Source organism: Gymnoscopelus microlampas (assembly GCF_963454915.1).
Source record: "Gymnoscopelus microlampas genome assembly, chromosome: 12".
NCBI classification, from domain to species: Eukaryota; Metazoa; Chordata; class Actinopteri; order Myctophiformes; family Myctophidae; genus Gymnoscopelus; species Gymnoscopelus microlampas.
Genome location: NC_139949.1, coordinates 1379923 through 1399922, shown reverse-complemented (window position 1 = coordinate 1399922; position 20000 = coordinate 1379923). Strand labels below are relative to the sequence as shown.

At 42.7% G+C, this 20000-nt stretch overlaps 1 protein-coding gene across 2 annotated transcripts in view; it reads right to left on the bottom strand.

Moving 5' to 3' along the window:
• klf5l (Kruppel like factor 5 like) overlaps positions 1–20000 on the bottom strand; it is a 33233-nt gene that overhangs the window by 9157 nt on the left and 4076 nt on the right. For both annotated transcript variants that reach the window (XR_014601987.1, XM_084074691.1), the window contains exons 2-4: positions 4890–5892; positions 3448–3591; positions 3270–3329 (exon numbers count right to left, since the gene is read on the bottom strand). Coding sequence is in view for 1 of the 2 variants with exons in the window: in XM_084074691.1 (XP_083930817.1) it covers positions 3270–3329; positions 3448–3591; positions 4890–5892 (1207 nt within the window). In the remaining variant the exon portion in view is untranslated. The remainder of the gene's footprint in view (positions 1–3269; positions 3330–3447; positions 3592–4889; positions 5893–20000) is intronic.

The following is a 20000-nucleotide window of genomic DNA, read 5'->3' as shown; positions in this document are numbered from 1 at the left end:
AATATTGCAGAGACAGTTTGTTTATTTTTGGACCACAATTCTTATATGAGACGATTCTAAGATGACCCAATGTTATTCTCCATAGAGAAATTACTTTACGAACCAGGGCATGAACGAGTTACGTCACGACTTCTGTACTCTATTGCAGTTAATTCATTCTGGACTTTTATAGCCTAGTTGCAACTATACTAGAAATTATTCACATCCTACAGTGTAGGATGTGAATAATATCTAGTATGTGTAGGACCTATACACAAATGTAGGCTTTTGCTATAGGAAAGAAATACACCCTTTGCCATGCACTTGTTGCCATAGGCGTATAGCTCACATGTAACATGAGAGCCTACGTATATTTTTGCCAGTCATATATATTGATGTAATTCACATTTGAATAGAACAGTGGTTTTCAACCTTTTTCATGGCAAGGACCCCTAAATTGATATACATTTGGCCGCGTACCCCCATCTGAAAATGTTTTGTGCCAGGGACCCCCAAGAAGCAAACATTTGAGTTAAAAATGTTCGCTTTAAATATATAAATATGCACAAGTTTTCAAGATTTTTCAAAAATAGCAGATCTACAAGCTCATAGCACTATGCACTACGCGCTATGAACCCTCAACACTTTGTAAACTTGACCAGTACTTGGTCTGCTCTTTTATGTTTTTTCAGAATAGGGATGCTGGAGTTCAAGTGGAAAATGTAAAAAATATATATATTATTAAAAAACATCTCTGAGGAAACCGCATAGGGGTCCCGGACCCCCTGTTGAAGACCCCTGATATAGACTCAAGCTATAGCAACACAAGCACACGCCTAATTTATCATGAAATATCTATCTACGGCAGTGGTTCTCAACCAGTAGTCCTTGAGGGGGATCCAGGGGGTCCCCAGCCAAATTAATAGTTAGGAACCAAATTGACCCTTATGTGTCTATAACTCTGAGAGTGTACAAATGGAACCCATAGGCTCTATTCACAGCAGCCATATTAAGAAGACATTCACAGGTGTTACCAATGATACTAATGAAGGCTCTGTTCCATTTAGTGTAGCACAGTGGTTTCCACGACCCCCATAACTCTGAGAGTGTACAAATGGAACCAAATGGACCCTTACGGGTCCATTTGGTTCCATTTGTACACTCTCAGAGTTACACACCTGTAAGGGGCCATTTGGAAGCCCATGAGGGTCCCTGGACCCCAACTGTAGACCCACTGGTGTAAGAGAGTGTTTCCAGTGAGCCAACATGCACAATATCAGCACCCTGATTCTGTTTGACCAGAATGGAACAGAGCCTTCATTAGTATCATTAGTAACACCTGTGAATGTCTTCATAATATGGCTGCTGTGAATAGAGCCTATGGTACACTCTCAGAGTTACATGAACACTAATGAGGATGATACAGTGTAGATTGGGACCCCCAAGAAATCAAAATGGTTGAGTCCCTGGCATATCTTTTCAAATGGGGGTCCGTGGGCTAATTATGTGTCAATTTGGGGGTGTACGACGCGAAAAGGGCTGAAAACCACTGATCTAAGGCGCTCGGGTGGCGCAGTGGTAAAGTCCCTGCCCACCACCAAGGAGGTTGTGGGTTCGAATCCATCGTGGTGCATCCGGCTTTGTCGGGGTCTACACGAACACAATAGGCTCTATGCACAGCAGCCATATTATCACTTCCTTCACAGGTGTTACCAATGATACTAATGAAGGCTCTGTTCCATTTAGTCTAGCACAGTGGTTTCCACGACCCCCATAACTCTGAGAGTGTACAAATGGAACCAAATGGACCCGTAAGGGTCCATTTGGTTCCATTCCATTTCTCAGAGTTACACACCTGTAAGGGGCCATTTGGAAGCCCATGAGGGTCCCTGGACCCCAACTGTAGACCCACTGGTGTAACAGAGTGTTTCCAGTGAGCCAACATGCACAATATCAGCACCCTGACTCTGTATGACCAGTCCAGAATGGAACAGAGCCTCCATTAGTATCATTGGTAACACCTGTGAATGTCTTCATAATATGGCTGCTGTGAATAGAGCCTATTGGCAAAACGACTAAATAGGGGAGAAAAAGGGGTGAAAAGATAAAGATAAAAAGTAACAAGGAAAAAAAGAAAAAACATCTACAAGCTCGCAACATGTCGCATTCCACGGCGCATGTAGAGCTGCTATTTTCGGTCCGCGACGCGGTGATAAGACCAGAGTCTAAAATGGAGCTATACGCAGTTTAGACAGATGTTCCGAAACTGCTTGAAAGACCTGTTCAACAAGCTGTGTGTGTGTGTGTGTGTGTGTGTGTGTGTGTGTGTGTGTGTGTGTGTGTGTGTGTGTGTGTGTGTGTGTGTGTGTGTGTGTGTGTGTGTGTGTGTGTGTGTGTGTGTGTGTGTGTGTGTGTAGTAGCCACGTGAGAACGCGGGGACAAAAGGTATGACAAAGACAGAGAGAGATGCATTGTGGGCATTCAGGTATTCAGGAACAACAATAGATTCTGGAGCTGAAAAGAAAATATTTACAAAAGAACCAGAAACGCACACCTGCCCCTGTGTGTGTGTGTGTGTGTGTGTGTGTGTGTGTGTGTGTGTGTGTGTGTGTGTGTGTGTGTGTGTGTGTGTGTGTGTGTGTGTGTGTGTGTGTGTGTGTGTGTGTGTGTGTGTGTGTGTGTGTGTGTGTTAATGACAGTTAATCTGCTCTCTAGCCAGCCAATCAGAGTCCAGGTGATGTCATCAAGAGTCTCTGTCGGTCGGTCGGTCGGTCGGTCGGTCGGTCGGTCGGTCGGTCGGTCTGTCTGTCTGTCTGTCTGTCTGTCTGTCTGTCTGTCTGTCTGTCTGTCTGTCTGTCTGTCTGTCTGTCTGTCTGTCTGTCTGTCTGTCTGTCTGTCTGTCTGTCTGTCTGTCTGTCTGTCTCTCTCTCTCTCTCTCTCTCTCTCTCTCTCTCTCTCTCTCTCTCTCTCTCTGAGAGGCAGAACTAGTTTGGCATTTGCCAGGCTTGCGTGTCTTCCTTTGCCCCCCCCCTGTCAGAGCCTGTATGAACACGTAGAAATAGAAAGCTAGAAGCTGAACTTGTTTCAATGTGACATCTTCATACTGTGTTTCATTCACTTTAACACCCTATATACTTAGGTAATTTGAAAATAGCAAATCTACAAGTTCACAATGTGATGCATTGTGAGCTCTTTGAAACATTTTAGCACAATTCCTGTATGGGGGGGATTTGGTATAGTGTTTGGTATGTGCGTGTGTGCGCGTGTGTGTGTGTGTGTGTGTGTGTTACCTGTGTGCGTTCTCTGGTGGGCCTTCAGGTGTGAACTCTTGGTGTAAACCTTGGAGCATCCTGCGGGCAAAACGATACAGGAAGTGTTTAGCGTGCGCAGGAGGCAGCAACCGATTGGCTAATCCCAACGCACCTAGCTAACAACCCTAAAAACCCAAACAGAATAAGCTCCACCCACCAGGGAAGTCGCAGTAGTGAATGCGTCTCTTCTCCAGCTCTGGGTTGTTCCGTCGGTTGTAACGCGGGCCCGTCAGGACACCCTGCCCGTGGGTCATCAGCAAGGCATGCGGGGACATCCCCGGTGGAACTTTCATCCCGCCCACTAGGGGATGCCAAGGAGCAAAAAGGTTAAAGGAGTAGTTCGCCCAAAAATATCTCTTATTTTCTATCAATTACACAGTGGTGAAAAAAGTATAAAACTTAAAACATTTGAATACTTTAACTTTTGGTACTTGAAGTATATTTTGATGCCAATACTTTTGTACTTTTACTCAAGTAACATTTTGAACACAGGCCTTTTACTTGTAACATTGAGGTATTGATCCTTTTACTTAAGTAAAAGTAGCAATACCACAATATAAAAATACTCTGTTACAAGTAAAAGGCCTGTGTTCAAAATGTTACTTGAGTAAAAGTACCAAAGTATTGGCATCAACATATATTTAAAGTACCAAAAGTAAAAGTACAAAAATGTTTGAAATAGACAAATCTACAAGCTAAATGCTATTTTCAAATAGCCTAGGTATAAAATAGGGATAAAGTGGTTAATGTGTGATTTATAATAATTTATATCTGCAAAGTAACTAGTAACTAAAGTTCTCAAATAATTTCAGTGGAGTAAAAGTACAACATTTGCCTCTGAGATGTAGTGGAATAGATGTAAAAGTACAGAAAACTGGAAATACTCCAGCAAAGTAAAAGTACCTCAAAAATGTACTTAGGTACAGTGCTTGAGTAAATGTACTTAGTTACCACTGGTTAAAGGAGTAGTTCGCCCAAAATGTGACTTATTTTCTATCAATTACACACCCCAAGGAGCCTTGAATTCATGTAGATGGCAGACCGATGACCCGTCATCAAATTATTGGCTCAGGAATGCGACAAAAAACAAAAAATTTACTTGAATTCAAGGCTTCATTGGATGTATATAATTGATAGAAAATAAGATTTATTTTGGGTGAACTACTCCTTTAAAAGAGCAGGACAACAACATGTGGAAATATTGTGACATTTCTTTTCATGTTTCCCGCAGATGGATGGAAACCATTCCATGCTGGGCTCACACTATTTAGCAGCGGTTATCAAAATGGGGTCCGGGGACCTCTAGGGGTCCTTGAGGGGGGGTCCCAGGGGGTCCCCAGAAAAAAGTAGTTAGAATCATTTTAACCACTCTTATCCATTTATACGTTGGCTATTCAAAAATAGCAGATCTACAAGCTCGCAGCGCTGCGAGCTTGTAGATCTGCTTTTAAGATTTTTTTGGGTGGACAGTCACAGTAAGTACAACTCGTGTAGTCTGAGCCCAGCTTTGACTTAAAATTCTAGCCTGAAAACGGTCTTGAGCTGCTTAACGACGACGCAAAAGAAGTACTGGTGAACCAGGCGATGACGAGGGCCTACCTCCTCCCGCACGCTGCTGCTGGTACGAGTGGGCGGCAGCAGGGGCGGGGTTCTGGGCTTGGTGGGAGGAGCCATCGGGGCTGCCGGGCTGCGAGTTTGGGGGCGAGGGGGGCAGGCTGTGTGGCTGCGGCGGGGGGTGCAGGTGGTGCTGCTGCGACGGAGACCCCTGCTGTTGGTGGTGGGGGTGGGGGGGCGGCTGATAGTACGGGTGGTGGTGGTGGTGGTGGTGATGGTGGTGGCTCTCGGCGGCGGCGGGGGCGGGGACCATCCCGTAGTCCCCGTTCACCATCGTCATGGCGACCACCCCGCCCCCGGCGCCCCCGAGGTTGAGCATGGTCCTGGTGGCGGAGGAGGGAGGGGCGTGGTGGTGCTGGCTGGAGCCGCCGGCGGCGGCGGATTGGTGGGCGTGGGCGTGGGAGAGGGTCATGGTGAGGTCGGCCCCGCCCCCCAGGGGCAGGTGGTAGACCTGCGGGGGGTGGGGGGGCGGCGGCCCGATGTGGAGGTCCGACTCCACCCCCGTGAGCCCAACCCCCGCCCCGCCCGAATCCGGTTTGATGAAGATGCTGCCGACTCCGCCCCCCGGGACGTTGAAGGCGGAGGTGAAGTCCGGGAGGGCCTGCTGATTGGCGGAGGAGGAGGAGGACCCCTGAGAGGCGGGGCACGGGGAGGCCTGGGAGGCGGAGCAAGCCGTCTCCAGACCCGGCTCCGATTTGATGACGTGCTGCAGGTGGTGGGCGGGGTTTTTGCTAGGGTGGGCGGAGCTGCGGTACAGCCCCGTGCGCAGGTGGGTGTGGCCGGGCAGGATGAGGTTGATGTTGAGGCTGTAGGGGGCGCTGGTGGACACGGGCTTCTCCTCCGAGAAATACTCGTCCACCACCGACGCACTTTCTCTTCGATACTTCTTATCCGAGGAGGACAGGGAGGAGGAGGGAGAGGAGGGGGCGAGCAGGGGGGAGGAGATCTCAGGGAGGTACTTCTCCATCTCTAGACGAGTCTGTGGAGTCTGAGGAGGAGAGGAGAGGAGAGGAGAGGAGAGGAGAAAAGAAGGGTTTGTTTCATTTTCATTTCATATCAATAGATAGGTTTTAGTGTATCTTGGTATTTCTGTATTTCATATAGCCTAGTATGCTTAACATTGCCCTCCACCAGTATGTCTGCAGCTACTATGCCACGCCCCCCACCCGTGGTGACGACACGTTGTCAAGCACTATGGCCTAGTATACAGACCTATTATACAGACCTAGCACACAGACCTACTAGCATACGGTCGGGTCTGCTGCAAATGCATCAATATGTATGTATGTATCAATGAGTAAACCTTTTTTTTTTGGTAATTCAGTTAGTTTTAATTTGTTTTTAGAGTGGGTTTGCTCGTTTTTATTTTTGAAAATTAGTTCGTTTTTATTAGTTTTAGTATAGTTGCCAGACCCAGAGGGTCGGCCTACATGAGGCTTTGTATGTCCCTCTTTCGTCGCTCTTTTGTCCTTCTTTTGTCTATATATGGGCATAAAAGGGACACAGACGGACACATACAGAGATCTCTTTTGTCCCTCTTTCGTCCCTCTTTTGTCCCTCTTTTCCTTCAACCACTAGGGGTCTGGCAGTACCAGGTCTCCTGGTCCTATTTTTTTTTACACTTTTGGTTGTTTGTCAGGTGCAGGATTAGGTCAGATTGTAAACAGGTGACTCAAGGACCGCCAGGTGCCATACGGTGGTGCCAACAGCTGGTGTAAAACTGGTACAGCGAAATAAATAGATTAAGATTTCCTATCATCCTAAAAAGCTTATAAATAGACAAAAACTAAAACTAAGGGCATTTTGTCTATAATTTAGTTTTGTGAACACACAATACAGTTTCAGTTAGTTATCGTTTCTTTTTTTTTAAATTATCGTTCTTATTTATTTCAGTTAACAAAAATGTTTCTTCAATTTCAGTTTTCGTTATTTTGTTAGATTTTGTTAACTATAATAACCTTGGAGCAGACAGCCCTAGCCACTGGTTGGGACCGTGACAGAGTACATCCGGGGCTGCCAGTAAGCATGGCGACGACACATCCCATAGGCCGAACTCCGAATCTCCGGTGTTTACCCCAAAACGTAAATAAACAGCTTACATTTTGGGAAAGCGAAAAACAGGCATCGTGGTCGGTCAATGCCCGTGTGCAAATTCAGATCAATTGCTCAAGCCACTGAGGAGAACCATGAGGAACAGACAGGGGTATTGCGGCAGGGGTTTCCTTATAATATAGTAAGATTAGGTAAGCCCAATAAGCAACTATCACTTATACAGCCAAAAAAAAACGCAACACGCTACTACCAATATTTACAGCAACTTTACAGAAAAACAAGCCCAAAGTCACTTTTAATAAGCAGACATGGCAACATTCTCGGGAGTGCACACACTGACCACTGATTACACTGACAGGGAAGTGAAAGCCTGCATGGCTCTCAGAGTGTCTGGACATTAGCAGAGACATGAACAAAACCTCCTAACTCCACTTTTTGTTTAGTTTTTGTCATTTCCTGAAAGATACACTTTTTGGAGTTGTGAAATGTCTTCTTTTATATTCCTGAAACGATTATTATAACAAAGGTCGCAATCGTTCAGAAATAATGTTTGTTCATGAGCTGGTCCAGCCGGCTCCATCCACTGCAATGTATTTCATCAAATCTCCGGTGCGAGTTTTGCCACCCATGAGTGTCAGGTCAATATATCTAGAGAACGGATGTATGTCCTTTCCTTTCAAAACGCTTCCTTGTGCAGGAGCAGGAAGAAAGGACAATCTCGCATGCGATCAAAAAGAATGATCGCATGTTCAACCTGAATGTTCACAAGATTCTCAATAGGCTCTATGCAAAGCAGCCATATTGGAAAGAAATTGGGCCTCTTCTTACTTCTTACTCTGAGAGTTTACAAATGGAAATTTACAAATGGAACCAAATGGACCCGTAAGGGTCCATTTGGTTCCATTTGTACACTCTCAGAGTTATGGGGGTCCTTGAAAATAAGACAACCACTATGCCACACTAAATGGAACAGAGCCTTAATTAGTATTATTGGTAACACCAGTAAAGGAAGTAAGGCAGGGGCCCAATTCATTCCCAATATGGCTGCTGTGCATAGAGCCTATTAGCCTGAACCCTTACTGTGACTGTGACAGACTGACTCAAATGACAGGTGAGAATTATCAGCCTGGTCAAATCGTTCAAACTTGCAGTGGTGGACAGTCACAGTAAGTAAAATTAGCAGATCCGCAAGCTCTAAACACGGCGCAAAGTCACACGCCGTGCTTGTAGATCGCGCTTGTAGATCTGCAATTATTTGCTGCTTTTGAATTTGAATCCTGAGTTTTGGAAATATGAGATTTCCACCCGACAGAGACGATATATTATTATTATTATTACTTAATCTAGTATTACAAATTTGATATTTTACGTATCACTCTGTTCAAACGTAATTTCACCCCAGTCAAAAATGAAACAAAACAGATAACACAGACAACAGCCATTATCACACACACACACACACACACACACACACACACACACACACACACACACACACACACACACACACACACACACACACACACACACACACACACACACACACACACACACACACACACACAGAGTATGCATAACAGAGACTGTTTCTCTTTCTCTAACCTCACCTCTTCTCTCAGTGCACGCAGGCTGTGTGTGTGTGTGTGTGTGTGTGTGTGTGTGTGTGTGTGTGTGTGTGTGTGTGTGTGTGTGTGTGTGTGTGTGTGTGTGTGTAATCAGACTCTAGGCCGTAATAGAATACGTGTGTGTTTACTAGTGAAAAACACGGCCGACAGTGTGTGTCAGTCTTGACACCTGCACGGTGTTTTCATAGGTAAGTAACACTAACCCAATAACTAAACAACTGAAATATTTAACTGAAATAATAAAAAATCACAAAAATTACAACTAACTGATCGCATTGCGTGTTTGTTTACCAGTGGTGGAAAGTAACTAAGTACATTTACTTAAGTACTGCAATTTTGAGGTATTTTTACTTTACTTGAGTATTTCCAATTTCCAATACTTTTCCTTCTACTCCACAACATCTCGGATCCAAATATTGCACTTTTACTCCACTACATTTATTTGAAAACTTTAGTTAGATACTTTGTGGATTTTGATTACTATTACAAAACATACATTATCCACTTCAGCTCTGCATACATTTCGGCCATTTGAAAATAGCAGATCTACAAGCTCACAATGCGACGCATTGTGAGCTTGTAGATCTGCTATTTCCAAACGATGTTTATACATTTGAAAACTTGAAATGGGCCATTCTGCATAATGAGTACTTTCACTTTTGGTACTTTAAGCACATTTTTGATGCCTATACTTTTGTACGTTTTGTGTTTTTTTGGTCAATTAACTCCCTATTGATCATAATGTCACACAGAAGCCCTGTGTATCCAATACATCAAGACATATAAAGATGACAATGAAGATGATTGTGATTCTTCATGTACAGAGCCTACTCTAACTACAGGGGTGGTTTAGATTGCGGACGCGGGCGCCGAACACAACGCGTAGGCTACACAGTGGTGTAAAGTACATTTACTCAAGTACTGTACTTAAGTACAGTTTTGAGGTATTTTTTACTTTAATGGAGTATTTCCAATTTCCAGTACTTTTGCTTCTACTCCACTACATCTCAGAGGCCAATATTATACTTTTACTCCACTACAATTATTTGAAAACTTTAGTTACTATTTACTTTGTAGATTTTGATTATTATTACAAAACATACATTAACCACTTCAGCCCTATATACACTTCAGCCATTTGAAAATAGCAGATCTACAAGCTCACAACAAGGATGTTTATACATTTCGAACTTGTGAAATGGGACATTCTGCACAATGAGGACTTTTACTTTTGGTATTTTAAGTATATTTTGATCCCAGTACTTTTACTCAAGTAAATTTGGATTAACTGACTTTTACTTGTAACAGAGAATTTTTACACTGCAGTATTGATACTGCAGTGTAAAAGATGTGAATACTTTTTCCACCACTGGTTATTTGACTATTTATCTTTGAAATGTAGTGGAGTGAAAGTCAACAACACAAAAGTAAAGTACTTGGCTAGTGGAGGTGGGGGTTACAATCGCTCCTTGTGTTGCTGCTGTGCCCTTGAGCCACGTTTCCTGTGACCTGGATGTCCAGTGTCAACACTCCTCTCCTCACACACGCGCACACACACACACACACACACACACACACACGCACGCACGCACGCACGCACGCACGCGCGCGCGCGCGCGCGTGTGTGTGCGTGTGCGTGTGCGTGTGCGTGTGCGTGTGCGTGTGTGAATGCAGGTCAAGGCGTACACTACAGCGTGGGGTCTCAGTGTGTTAATCATTGTTGTGATAAGAATCTTCATACCAAAGTACAAGACAGCACACACACACACACACACACACACACACACACACACACACACACACACACACACACACACACACACACACACACACACACACACACACACACACAGGATTGGAAGCAGGGAGCTGTCGGACCAAGAGTTATAAGAGGTTCAATTCCCGGAGCAAGGCAGCAGGTTCACTCCCAAGGTTGTACTGTATAGCTGTCCAACCCGTCACAATCATGACATAATCACAAAATTAAAGGTGTTTGAAAGATGTTGAATCATTTTGAATGTTTTAACACAAATCTCCTCTGGGGGTCCCTGGCGCAAAATATTTGAAGAACTTTTGATTTAGAAAGCATTTGTAGAATCGAAAATGACCTGTCTGTCTGTCTGTCTGTCTGTCTGTCTGTCTGTCTGTCTGTCTGTCTGTCTGTCTGTCTGTCTGTCTGTCTATGTTGTGTTGCTGTCTCTCTCTCTCTCTGTCTTTATGACTTCATGAGGAATGTCGAGGGACGGCGTGTGATTGGTTGTCATGATCATAAAAATCACAGGGGCAGATTGTAGTCGTCTTATTATTGCCCCCGTCCACCCAACTGTCACACTGCAGCAAACTGTCACACACTCATAGAGTTAAAAGATAATAGAGAGGGCACCGGATATCCCCTCCCATCCACTTGCATTGAGTTGCTCACCCAGCGCATGGGCCGAAATCACACCTTCTTCCGGGTTGGGAAACGTGACGGGCGAGGCCTATTATTATTATACTAATGAAGGCTCTGTTCCATTCTGGTCAAACAGAGTCAGGGTGCTGATATTGTGCATGTTGGCCCACTGGAAACACTGTTACACCAGTGGGTCTACAGTTGGGGTCCAGGGACCCTCATGGGCTTCCAAATGGCCCCTTACAGGTCTGTACACTCTCAGAGTTATGGGGGTCGTGGAAACCACTGTGCTACACTAAATGGAACAGAGCCTTCATTAGTATCATTGGTAACACCTGTGAAGGAAGTGATAATATGGCTGCTGTGCATAGAGTCTGTTTGGGGCTTCTGCGGCACATTTTGCGTCACCTCTGTGACGCAGCCCCGTGCGCAAGCTTGTGAGTCGAGCCCATTGGTCGAAACCGTTTTCGCTCGTTCACGTACAGTGGCCCCAGCTGCAGTACCTATGAATAGCCAGCATGTCCAATGCGCTTCAATGCAACCACTGGGTTCTGGGGGCTTGCACACACTGCAGCAAACTGTCACGCACTGCTGTAAACTGTCACACACGGCTGTAAACTGTCACGCAGTGCTACTGTTAGCAGTAATGCTACTGCTAATGTTTGACCATGTTTTATCCACAAGTTTTCCTAAGTTAGATGCGGCGTCTGGAGCGGACTTGAGCCAAGTGGAACGCGGCGAAGTCTGCTTCAGCCGACTCAGTATGGTTCGAGTTACGTCCCGATAATGATAGTGGTGGAAAAAGTACTTAAATATTTTACTTAAGTAAAAGTATCAATACTGCAATGTAGACGTACTCTGTTACAAGTAAAAGTCCGGAATTCAAAATGTACTTGAGTAAAAGTACAAAAGTATTGGTATCAAAATGTACAACCGCACAGGACAAGACACGGTTGGAGAGGGTTACACGTCAGGCAGCTAGGATAATTGGTTCGAGCCTTCCATCGCTGTCATCACTCTATCCCACTAGATTGGTGACCATTCCCATCCAGCCCATTACCTTTTCAATATACTCCCATCAGGTAGGAGATATGGCAGCATTGGGAGTAGAACCTCCCGTTTTAGAGACAGCACATACCTCCAAGCAGTCAGGCACCTTAACGACACTCTTGCACTACAAACACAAACTAGACGGTATGCACTTTAATTATGCACTTTAAAAATTGCTACATAATTGCACTAAGCAGTTTCTCCTACTGTCTGTACTGTATACATGAGCCAAAGCTGCAGCTTGGTCCTGGTTTGGTTCTGTTTCTTGTGTCTCTTTTTGTTCTTGTCTTTGTGCTGTTGTTTATTGTGTTGTCTTGTATGTGAGAGGAAGCACCAAGACAATTTCCTATCAAACGTGTTTTGAAATGGCAAATAAATACTTGAACTTGAACTTGAACTTGAACTACTGAAAGTACCAAAAGTAAAAGTACTAAAGCGTTTGAAAATAGCAGATCTACAAGCTCACACACGATGCGACACGTTGTGTGAGCTTGTAGATCTTGCTATTTTCAAATAGCCTAGGTTTAAAATAGGGCTAAATAGTGCAGATGGGGGTTTATAATGTAATAAGTAACTAATAACTAAAGTTTTCAAATAATTGTAGTGGAGTAAAAGTACAATATTTGCCTCTGAGATGTAGTGGAGTAGGCTGGAATATAGGCTTAAGAAGTGGTTAAGAGTAGACCCTGTTCCACTGCACCATAGAACAGTTCTGAGCAGAAGGAGAGGAGAGGAGAGGAGAGGAGAGGAGAGGAGAGGCATTTGTAGAAATATTGGAAGAAACAATAAATAAATAAAATATTTGGCCCATGATAAATAACTCATCAAAAATAACTATTATAACTATTGATCATGTATTGTAGAAGGAGAGGAGAGGAGAGGAGAGGCATTTGTAGAAATATTGGAAGAAACAATAAATAAATAAAATATTTGGCCCATGATAAATAACTCATCAAAAATAACTATTATAACTATTGATCATGTATTTGTGCACATACCGTGTAGGCAGCAATGTATTTGTATTGTGTGAAAAGCAGGAGTTATTATGAGAATGTGTTATGATGAATGCAGAATGTTCTTTTTTTTAAATGTATGAAATGAAAAAAGGGGACATTTACTCGCGCCTCTTAAAATGTTATTGTCTGTCTGTCTACTTAAGTAAAAGTAGCAATAATATAAAAAATACTCTGTTACAAGTAAAAGGCCTGTGTTCAAAATGTTACTTGAGAAAAAGTACAAAAGTATTGGCATCAAAATGTACTTAAAGTATCAAAAGTAAAAGTACTAAAATGTTTGAAAATAGCCGATCTACAAGCACACAACGCGTCGCGATACGACGTGTTTTGATCTGGTAGATCGGCTATTTTTAAATAGCCTAGGTATAAAATAGGGCTGAAGTGGTTAATGTATGCTTTATAATATAATAATTTATATCAGCAAAGTAACTAGTAACTAGTAACTATAGTATATTGATGAAGTAAAAGTACAGAAAATTGGAAATACTCCAAAGTATGGTAAAGTAAAAGAACCTCAAAGTTGTATTCAAGTACAGTACTTGAGTAAATGTACTTGAGTAAATGTTACTTTACACCACTGTCTGTCTGTCTGTCTGTCTGTCTGTCTGTCTGTCTGTCTGTCTGTCTGTCTGTCTGTCTGTCTGTCTGTCTGTCTTTGAGTAAAACTCACTTGAACGAATTCAAATATCATTCAAATCAGAGTCAAACCACGGCTGAGCTGTAAGATACAAGCTTCAACAGGACAGCAGCCTACTGAAGAACCTACACAGTAACATACAGTAGAACACACACAGTACCACAAAACAAACATTTAACCCATTAAGACCTGAGGCCGATTCTACAAATGTCTTCTAAACGGTTTTCTGAAAAACGTATGTTGCTATAGCAGTGGTTCTCAAAGCATTTTCATGTCACGGAACCCCAAAATGATTTGTATTTGGCCGCCGACTCCCATCTCAAAACATGTTGTTCCAGGGACGACAAAAGCAAAGGTTTGAGTTAAAAATGTTACGTTCAAAGATTTGCACACATTTTCACGATAAAAAAACGAGCTGATCTACAAGCTCGAAGCACGGCATGAAGTGACGCACTATGAGCTTGCATATCTGCTATTTTTGAATAGCCACTTTGGGTACTTAGAAAAGCGCAATAAGGATTGGTTCAATCTATTCGTGAGTTATCTGACTGAACTATAATTTTCGTACATATAGTGTTTGTATTTGTTGATGATATTATTACTACATACAGTATAGACCACAATGGAAACAAGTCCCCAAGATTCCCCCCCCCCTTTTCTCCCCAATTCGTATCCTACTGCCAGTGAGGAGCCCCCACCAGGAGGACCTAGGGCCTTCGTCCAACTCCTCCCGCGCTGACAGGTGCCGCCCCCAGCCCGTAGGAGTACGTGCAATGACCAATACCACCCTCCCTGCCCACACAGCTTCCCTCCTGCGAATACGGGCCAATAGGCTCTATGCAAAGCAGCCATATTGGAAAGAAATTGGGCCTCTTCTTACTTCCTTCACAGGTGTTGCCACTAATGAAGGCTCTGTTCCATTCTGGTCAGGGTGCTGATAACGTGCATGTTGGCTCACTAGAAACACTCCATTTTGGTTCCCAAATGGCCCCTTATGGTGGGTGTGTAACTCTGAGAGTGTACAAATGGAACCAAATGGACCCGTGGGGGTCCTTGAAAATAAGACAACAACCATGTCACACTAAATGGAACAGAGCCTTCATTAGTATCATTGGTGAACACCTGTGAAGGAAGTAAGGAAGGGGCCCAATTCATTCCCAATATGGCTGCTGTGCATAGAGCCTATTGTGTTCATGTAGACGCTCGACAAACTGGATGCACCACGGTGGATTCGAACCCACAACCTCCATGTTGGTGGGCAGTGACTTTACCACTGCGCCACCCGAGCTCCCTAGTAAAAGGTCATGTTAACGTTACTTATCATTTTGAAGAGACAGTAGCATGTCATTTTAATGTTACTTATCGTTTTAAAGAGACAGTAGCATGTCATTTTAATGTTACTTATTGTGTTAAAGAGACAGTAGCAGGTCATGCTAATGTTACTTATTGTGTTAAAGACACAGTAGCAGGTCATGTTAACGTTACTTATCATTTTTAAGAGACAGTAGCAGGTCCATTTAATTTTACTTATCGTTTTAAAGAGACAGTAGCAGGTCATTTTAATGTTACTTATTGTGTTAAAGAGACAGTAGCAGGTCATTATAACGTGAGTTATTGTGTTTTAGACGAACAGTAGTGATGATGTAAGTGTCATTAGCTGTATGTTTAGGTACTGGTTAACTTGTTCTGTCTCACTGTCTGTCTTACTGATAAACCTGTACGACTGCCTGACACATACCAGCTGCATGAATACACAGTGGTTCTCAACCTGTCGGTCACGACCCCCAGGGGGGCCCCCACATGATTTTGGCGGGGGTGTCCCCAGATGACAGTGAAGTGACAATTTAAGGACATTTAAGGACATTTAAGACCTTTTTAATACTTCAAAAAGAAAAAAAGAAAGAAAGAAAGAAAAGAAAAAAAGACCATTACTGCATCAGAAGTAATCAACAAACTATACTATAAAAACTGGACAAACATTGGCCAGATTGTCAAATTATATAAGAAAGAGGCGAGAATTGTGAAAATAGCTAATCTACAAGCTCACAACGCCTCGCAAAATTTGCTACAGTATTTGCACAATTTTTATCTGTGGAACCGTGGCAAACTAAATGTAACGCCTCAACTCCAACAATTCCAACTTCTTGTCACAGTGGGGGGTCCCCAGTTAAAATATGATTATTTTGGGGGGTCACGGCCTGAAAATGTAGAGAACCACTACTTTAACTGCCCCACACGTACCAGCAGCAATTAGCACTACAATTATTTGAAAACTTTACTTACTAGTTACTTTGCAGATATAAATTATTACATTTTCAAACATACATTAACCACTTCAGCCCTATTTTATACCTAGGCTATTTGAAAATAGCCTAGGTAACAAGCTCACAACGCATCGCATCGCGACATGTTGTGAGCTTGTTGTGATCTTGTAGATCTGCTATTTTCAAACATTTTAGTACTTTTTACTTTTGGTATAAGTACATTTGATACCAATACTTTTGTACTTTTACTGAAGTAAATTTGTTATTCGGGACTTTTACTTGTAACAGAGTATTTCTACACTGCAGTATTGATACTTTTACTTTTGTAAAACATTTGAGTACTTTTTCCATCACCGCTTATTTCAATAAACGTTAAATGTTCACACCTGGGGGTCCCCGGACCGCAATACAAAACAGTATCCAATCCAAAGTGTAATGGAATGTGCTGCGTGATGTAAACACCTCAACCAGTGTCATTCCATTCATGTCTGTGACATAACAAGATACTTTATGAAATCTATAAATAATCTCCACATCTGCCTGTCTGTCTGTCTGTCTGTCTGTCTGTCTGTCTGTCTGTTCAGTAACAGTGTTAAATAGCTCTATATTGTGATAGTAATCATTGCTATAGAGTGTTTGTTCAGTAACAGTGTTAAATAGCTCTATGTTGTGATAGCAATAATTGCTATAGAGTGTTTGTGCGGTAACAGTGTTAAATAGCTCTATATTGTGATCATTGCTATAGAGTGTTCAGTGACAGGAGAGATAACCCCACAAATGTAATTTATCCACTTTGCTCCAGCTCCACACACACACACACACACACACACACACACACACACACACACACACACACACACACACACACACACACACACACACACACACACACACACACACACACACACACACACACACACACACACACACACACACACACACACGTTGTTTCATCACTTCTAATTTCACTGTTTATCCTGAATGTCAGCCTGAGGCTGTGTGTGTGTGTGTGTGTGTGTGTGTGTGTGTGTGTGTGTGTGTGTGTGTGTGTGTGTGTGTGTGTGTGTGTGTGTGTGTGTGTGTGTGTGTGTGTGTGTGTGTGTGTGTGTGTGTGTGTGTGTGTGTGTGTGTGTGTGCGTGCGCGTGCGTGTGCGTGTGTGTGCGTTGACCTGCTCAGACAGGTTTGACAACATACTGCTCTCATTCTAAACACACTGAGCAATCTCACAATGACGCACAACCACACACAAAGACACACAATGACGCACTAAGACACACTTAATACACAAAGACACACAACGGTGATGGAATATTACTAAGATTTTCGGGTTTTTTTTACTCCAGTAAAAGTAGAGAGTGAAAGTCCCGTGTTCACAATTTGTCTTGATTCGTCTGAAAATAACAGATCTACAAGCTCACAACACGTTGCGATGGGACACGCTGTGAGTTTGTAGATTGGCTATTTTCAAATAGCCGTTGTACAAAATAAGACTTATCTGGTTAACTATATAAAGTAACTAGTAACTAAAGTTTTCTACAGACAGACAGAAACAATGGAAACAAGGCCTTGGAGCTTTTTGTGTTAAACTTTTAACATCATTGCATAATCGAACCACTGTACTATATGCAAACTGTTAATATATTCAATCAATCAATAAAAAAAAATCAAATATGATTATTTTGGGGGGTTCTCCAGTTCAAATATGATTATTTTGGGGGGTCACCAGTTCAAATATGATTATTTTGGGGGGGTCTCCAGTTCAAATATGATTATTTTGGGGGGTCTCCAGTTTAAATATGATTATTTTGGGGGGTTCTCCACATTTCAAATATGATTGTTTTGGGGGGGGTCTCCCCATTTCAAATATGATTGTTTTGGGGTGAGATTATTTAGAATAATCATACTGGGGATACCCCCAAAATAATCTAGTCATATTTGAACTCATGGGGACACCCCAAAATAATCATATGTAAACTGGGGAACCCCCAAAATAATCATATTTGAACTGGGGACCATCATTTGAACTGGGGACCACCAAAATAATTGATTTTATTATTTTGGGGGGTTACCAGTTCAAATATGATTATTTTGGGGGGGTTCCCAGTTCAAATATGATTATTTTGGGTCACGGCCTGAAAAGTTTGAGAACCCAAGACAGGCGTTCACTGTTCACTGTTCACTCTTAAGGAGACAGAGCTGCACTTCCTGTTACAATGTGATAAATAAAGACATTATAGCATCATTCTCCCCTACAATTAAAAGGAAAATACAAAGAATGTCAATCCACCATGAATAAGTCATCACTTCAATATGTTCAGGGGGTCCGGGACCCCTAGGGGGCCCTCAGAGATACTGCAGGGGGGCCGCCAAATCTTTGAGTGATAGGAACTTTATCGTTTTTCATCGCATCAATATTCTGGGGGGGACATTAGCCGAACGCGTTGTGAGCTTGTAGATCTGCTATTTTCAGCGAAGAGGTTTGGTGTAGAGGTAAAAAAAAAAAGAGCAGACCAAGTACAGAGCCAAAGGTCAAGTTTACAAAGTGTTGAGGGTTTAAAGTAGCCTGGGTAAACCCCTCCCTCCGGAAAACTAATTTTCATTTATTTTCAGGAGTGCAGCCATCTTTTCTGTGCGCTATTTTCTCCGCTGTTTTAAAACTTCAAAAAGCTCTCAAACTTCTATTGTGAGGCATGGAATTTACTTATAAGATATCGTTTGGATAGAATTTAGTTGTTTAACTTCATATATGTGGTCAATTAATTATGACAGAGCCTATTTAAAAATAAAAAATCAGAGAACCGGCAGGGGCGGGCAGTGACACGTATGTATCCGAATAAAGCAACCTATTTTCGGCATAGCCCCTTCAAAAGTCCCCTTGCGTCATACTTGGCTGGGGATGGGGGAAATGAGCTGCTGATTGGCTGAAGGGGAACGGACTGCTGATTGGCTGAAGGGGTTGTCAGTCAACTGTACTAATCCAGCCCAGCTCCCAAATTGCCCATACAGGCCTGTAGGCCAGACTCCTTCCTGAAATCAAATGCAAATGAGATTTCCGGAGGGAGGGGGGTTTACCAGGCTAGGTTTAAAGTGGTTGAATGTCTGAAAACATATATTTAACATTAATCCAATATGTAGTGGGGGGTCCCTGCTTCATCTCTCTCTCTCAGCTAAGGGGTCCTTGGCCTGAAAAACGTTGTCATCAACAGCCAGTGGGCAGAAGAGCCATAATATTATATATTATAGCCATTTATTTTATAGCGAGAGAGAGAGAGAGAGACACACACACACACACACACACACACACACACACACACACACACACACACACACACACACACACACACACACACACACACACACACACACACACACAGTGTGATTGCGTGTATATTGTATGATTATGATGGACATCCATCATCTGGTTTAGAAAACACTTCACACAAGATCCTGCACACACACAAACACACAAACATACACACGTGCACACACACACACACACACACACACACACACACACACACACACACACACACACACACACACACACACACACACGTGCGTAATTACATTACGTGTGCATGTGTGTTGCAGTGTTCTAGCTATGACAGTATGGATTGTTATGACAGTATAGATATAGATTGTTATGACAGTATAGATATAGATTGTTATGACAGTATAGATATAGATTGTTATGACAGTATAGATATAGATTGTTGTGACATTATAGATATAGATTGTTATGAGTATTAATTGGCGGGATGTTGGTGATGCAGTGAAGGTGATATACATACATTATGTCAGTGGTTTAACAAAATGATATGTATTTGGCTGTGCCAAATTTTCGACCAGGGTCCCCCAGAATCAAAGGTCTGAGTTAAAAAGTTTTGCATTAAAATATATTCAAAGATTTGCACAATTGTTCAAGATCTTTCAAAAATAGCAGATCTACAAGCTCATAGTGCAGCACAAATGGACGTGCAGCTAAAAACATCACATTAATGAAAAATAATCCTACCTTCTCCACTGATTCTGATCAATTAAAAATGACGTGATGGGGAC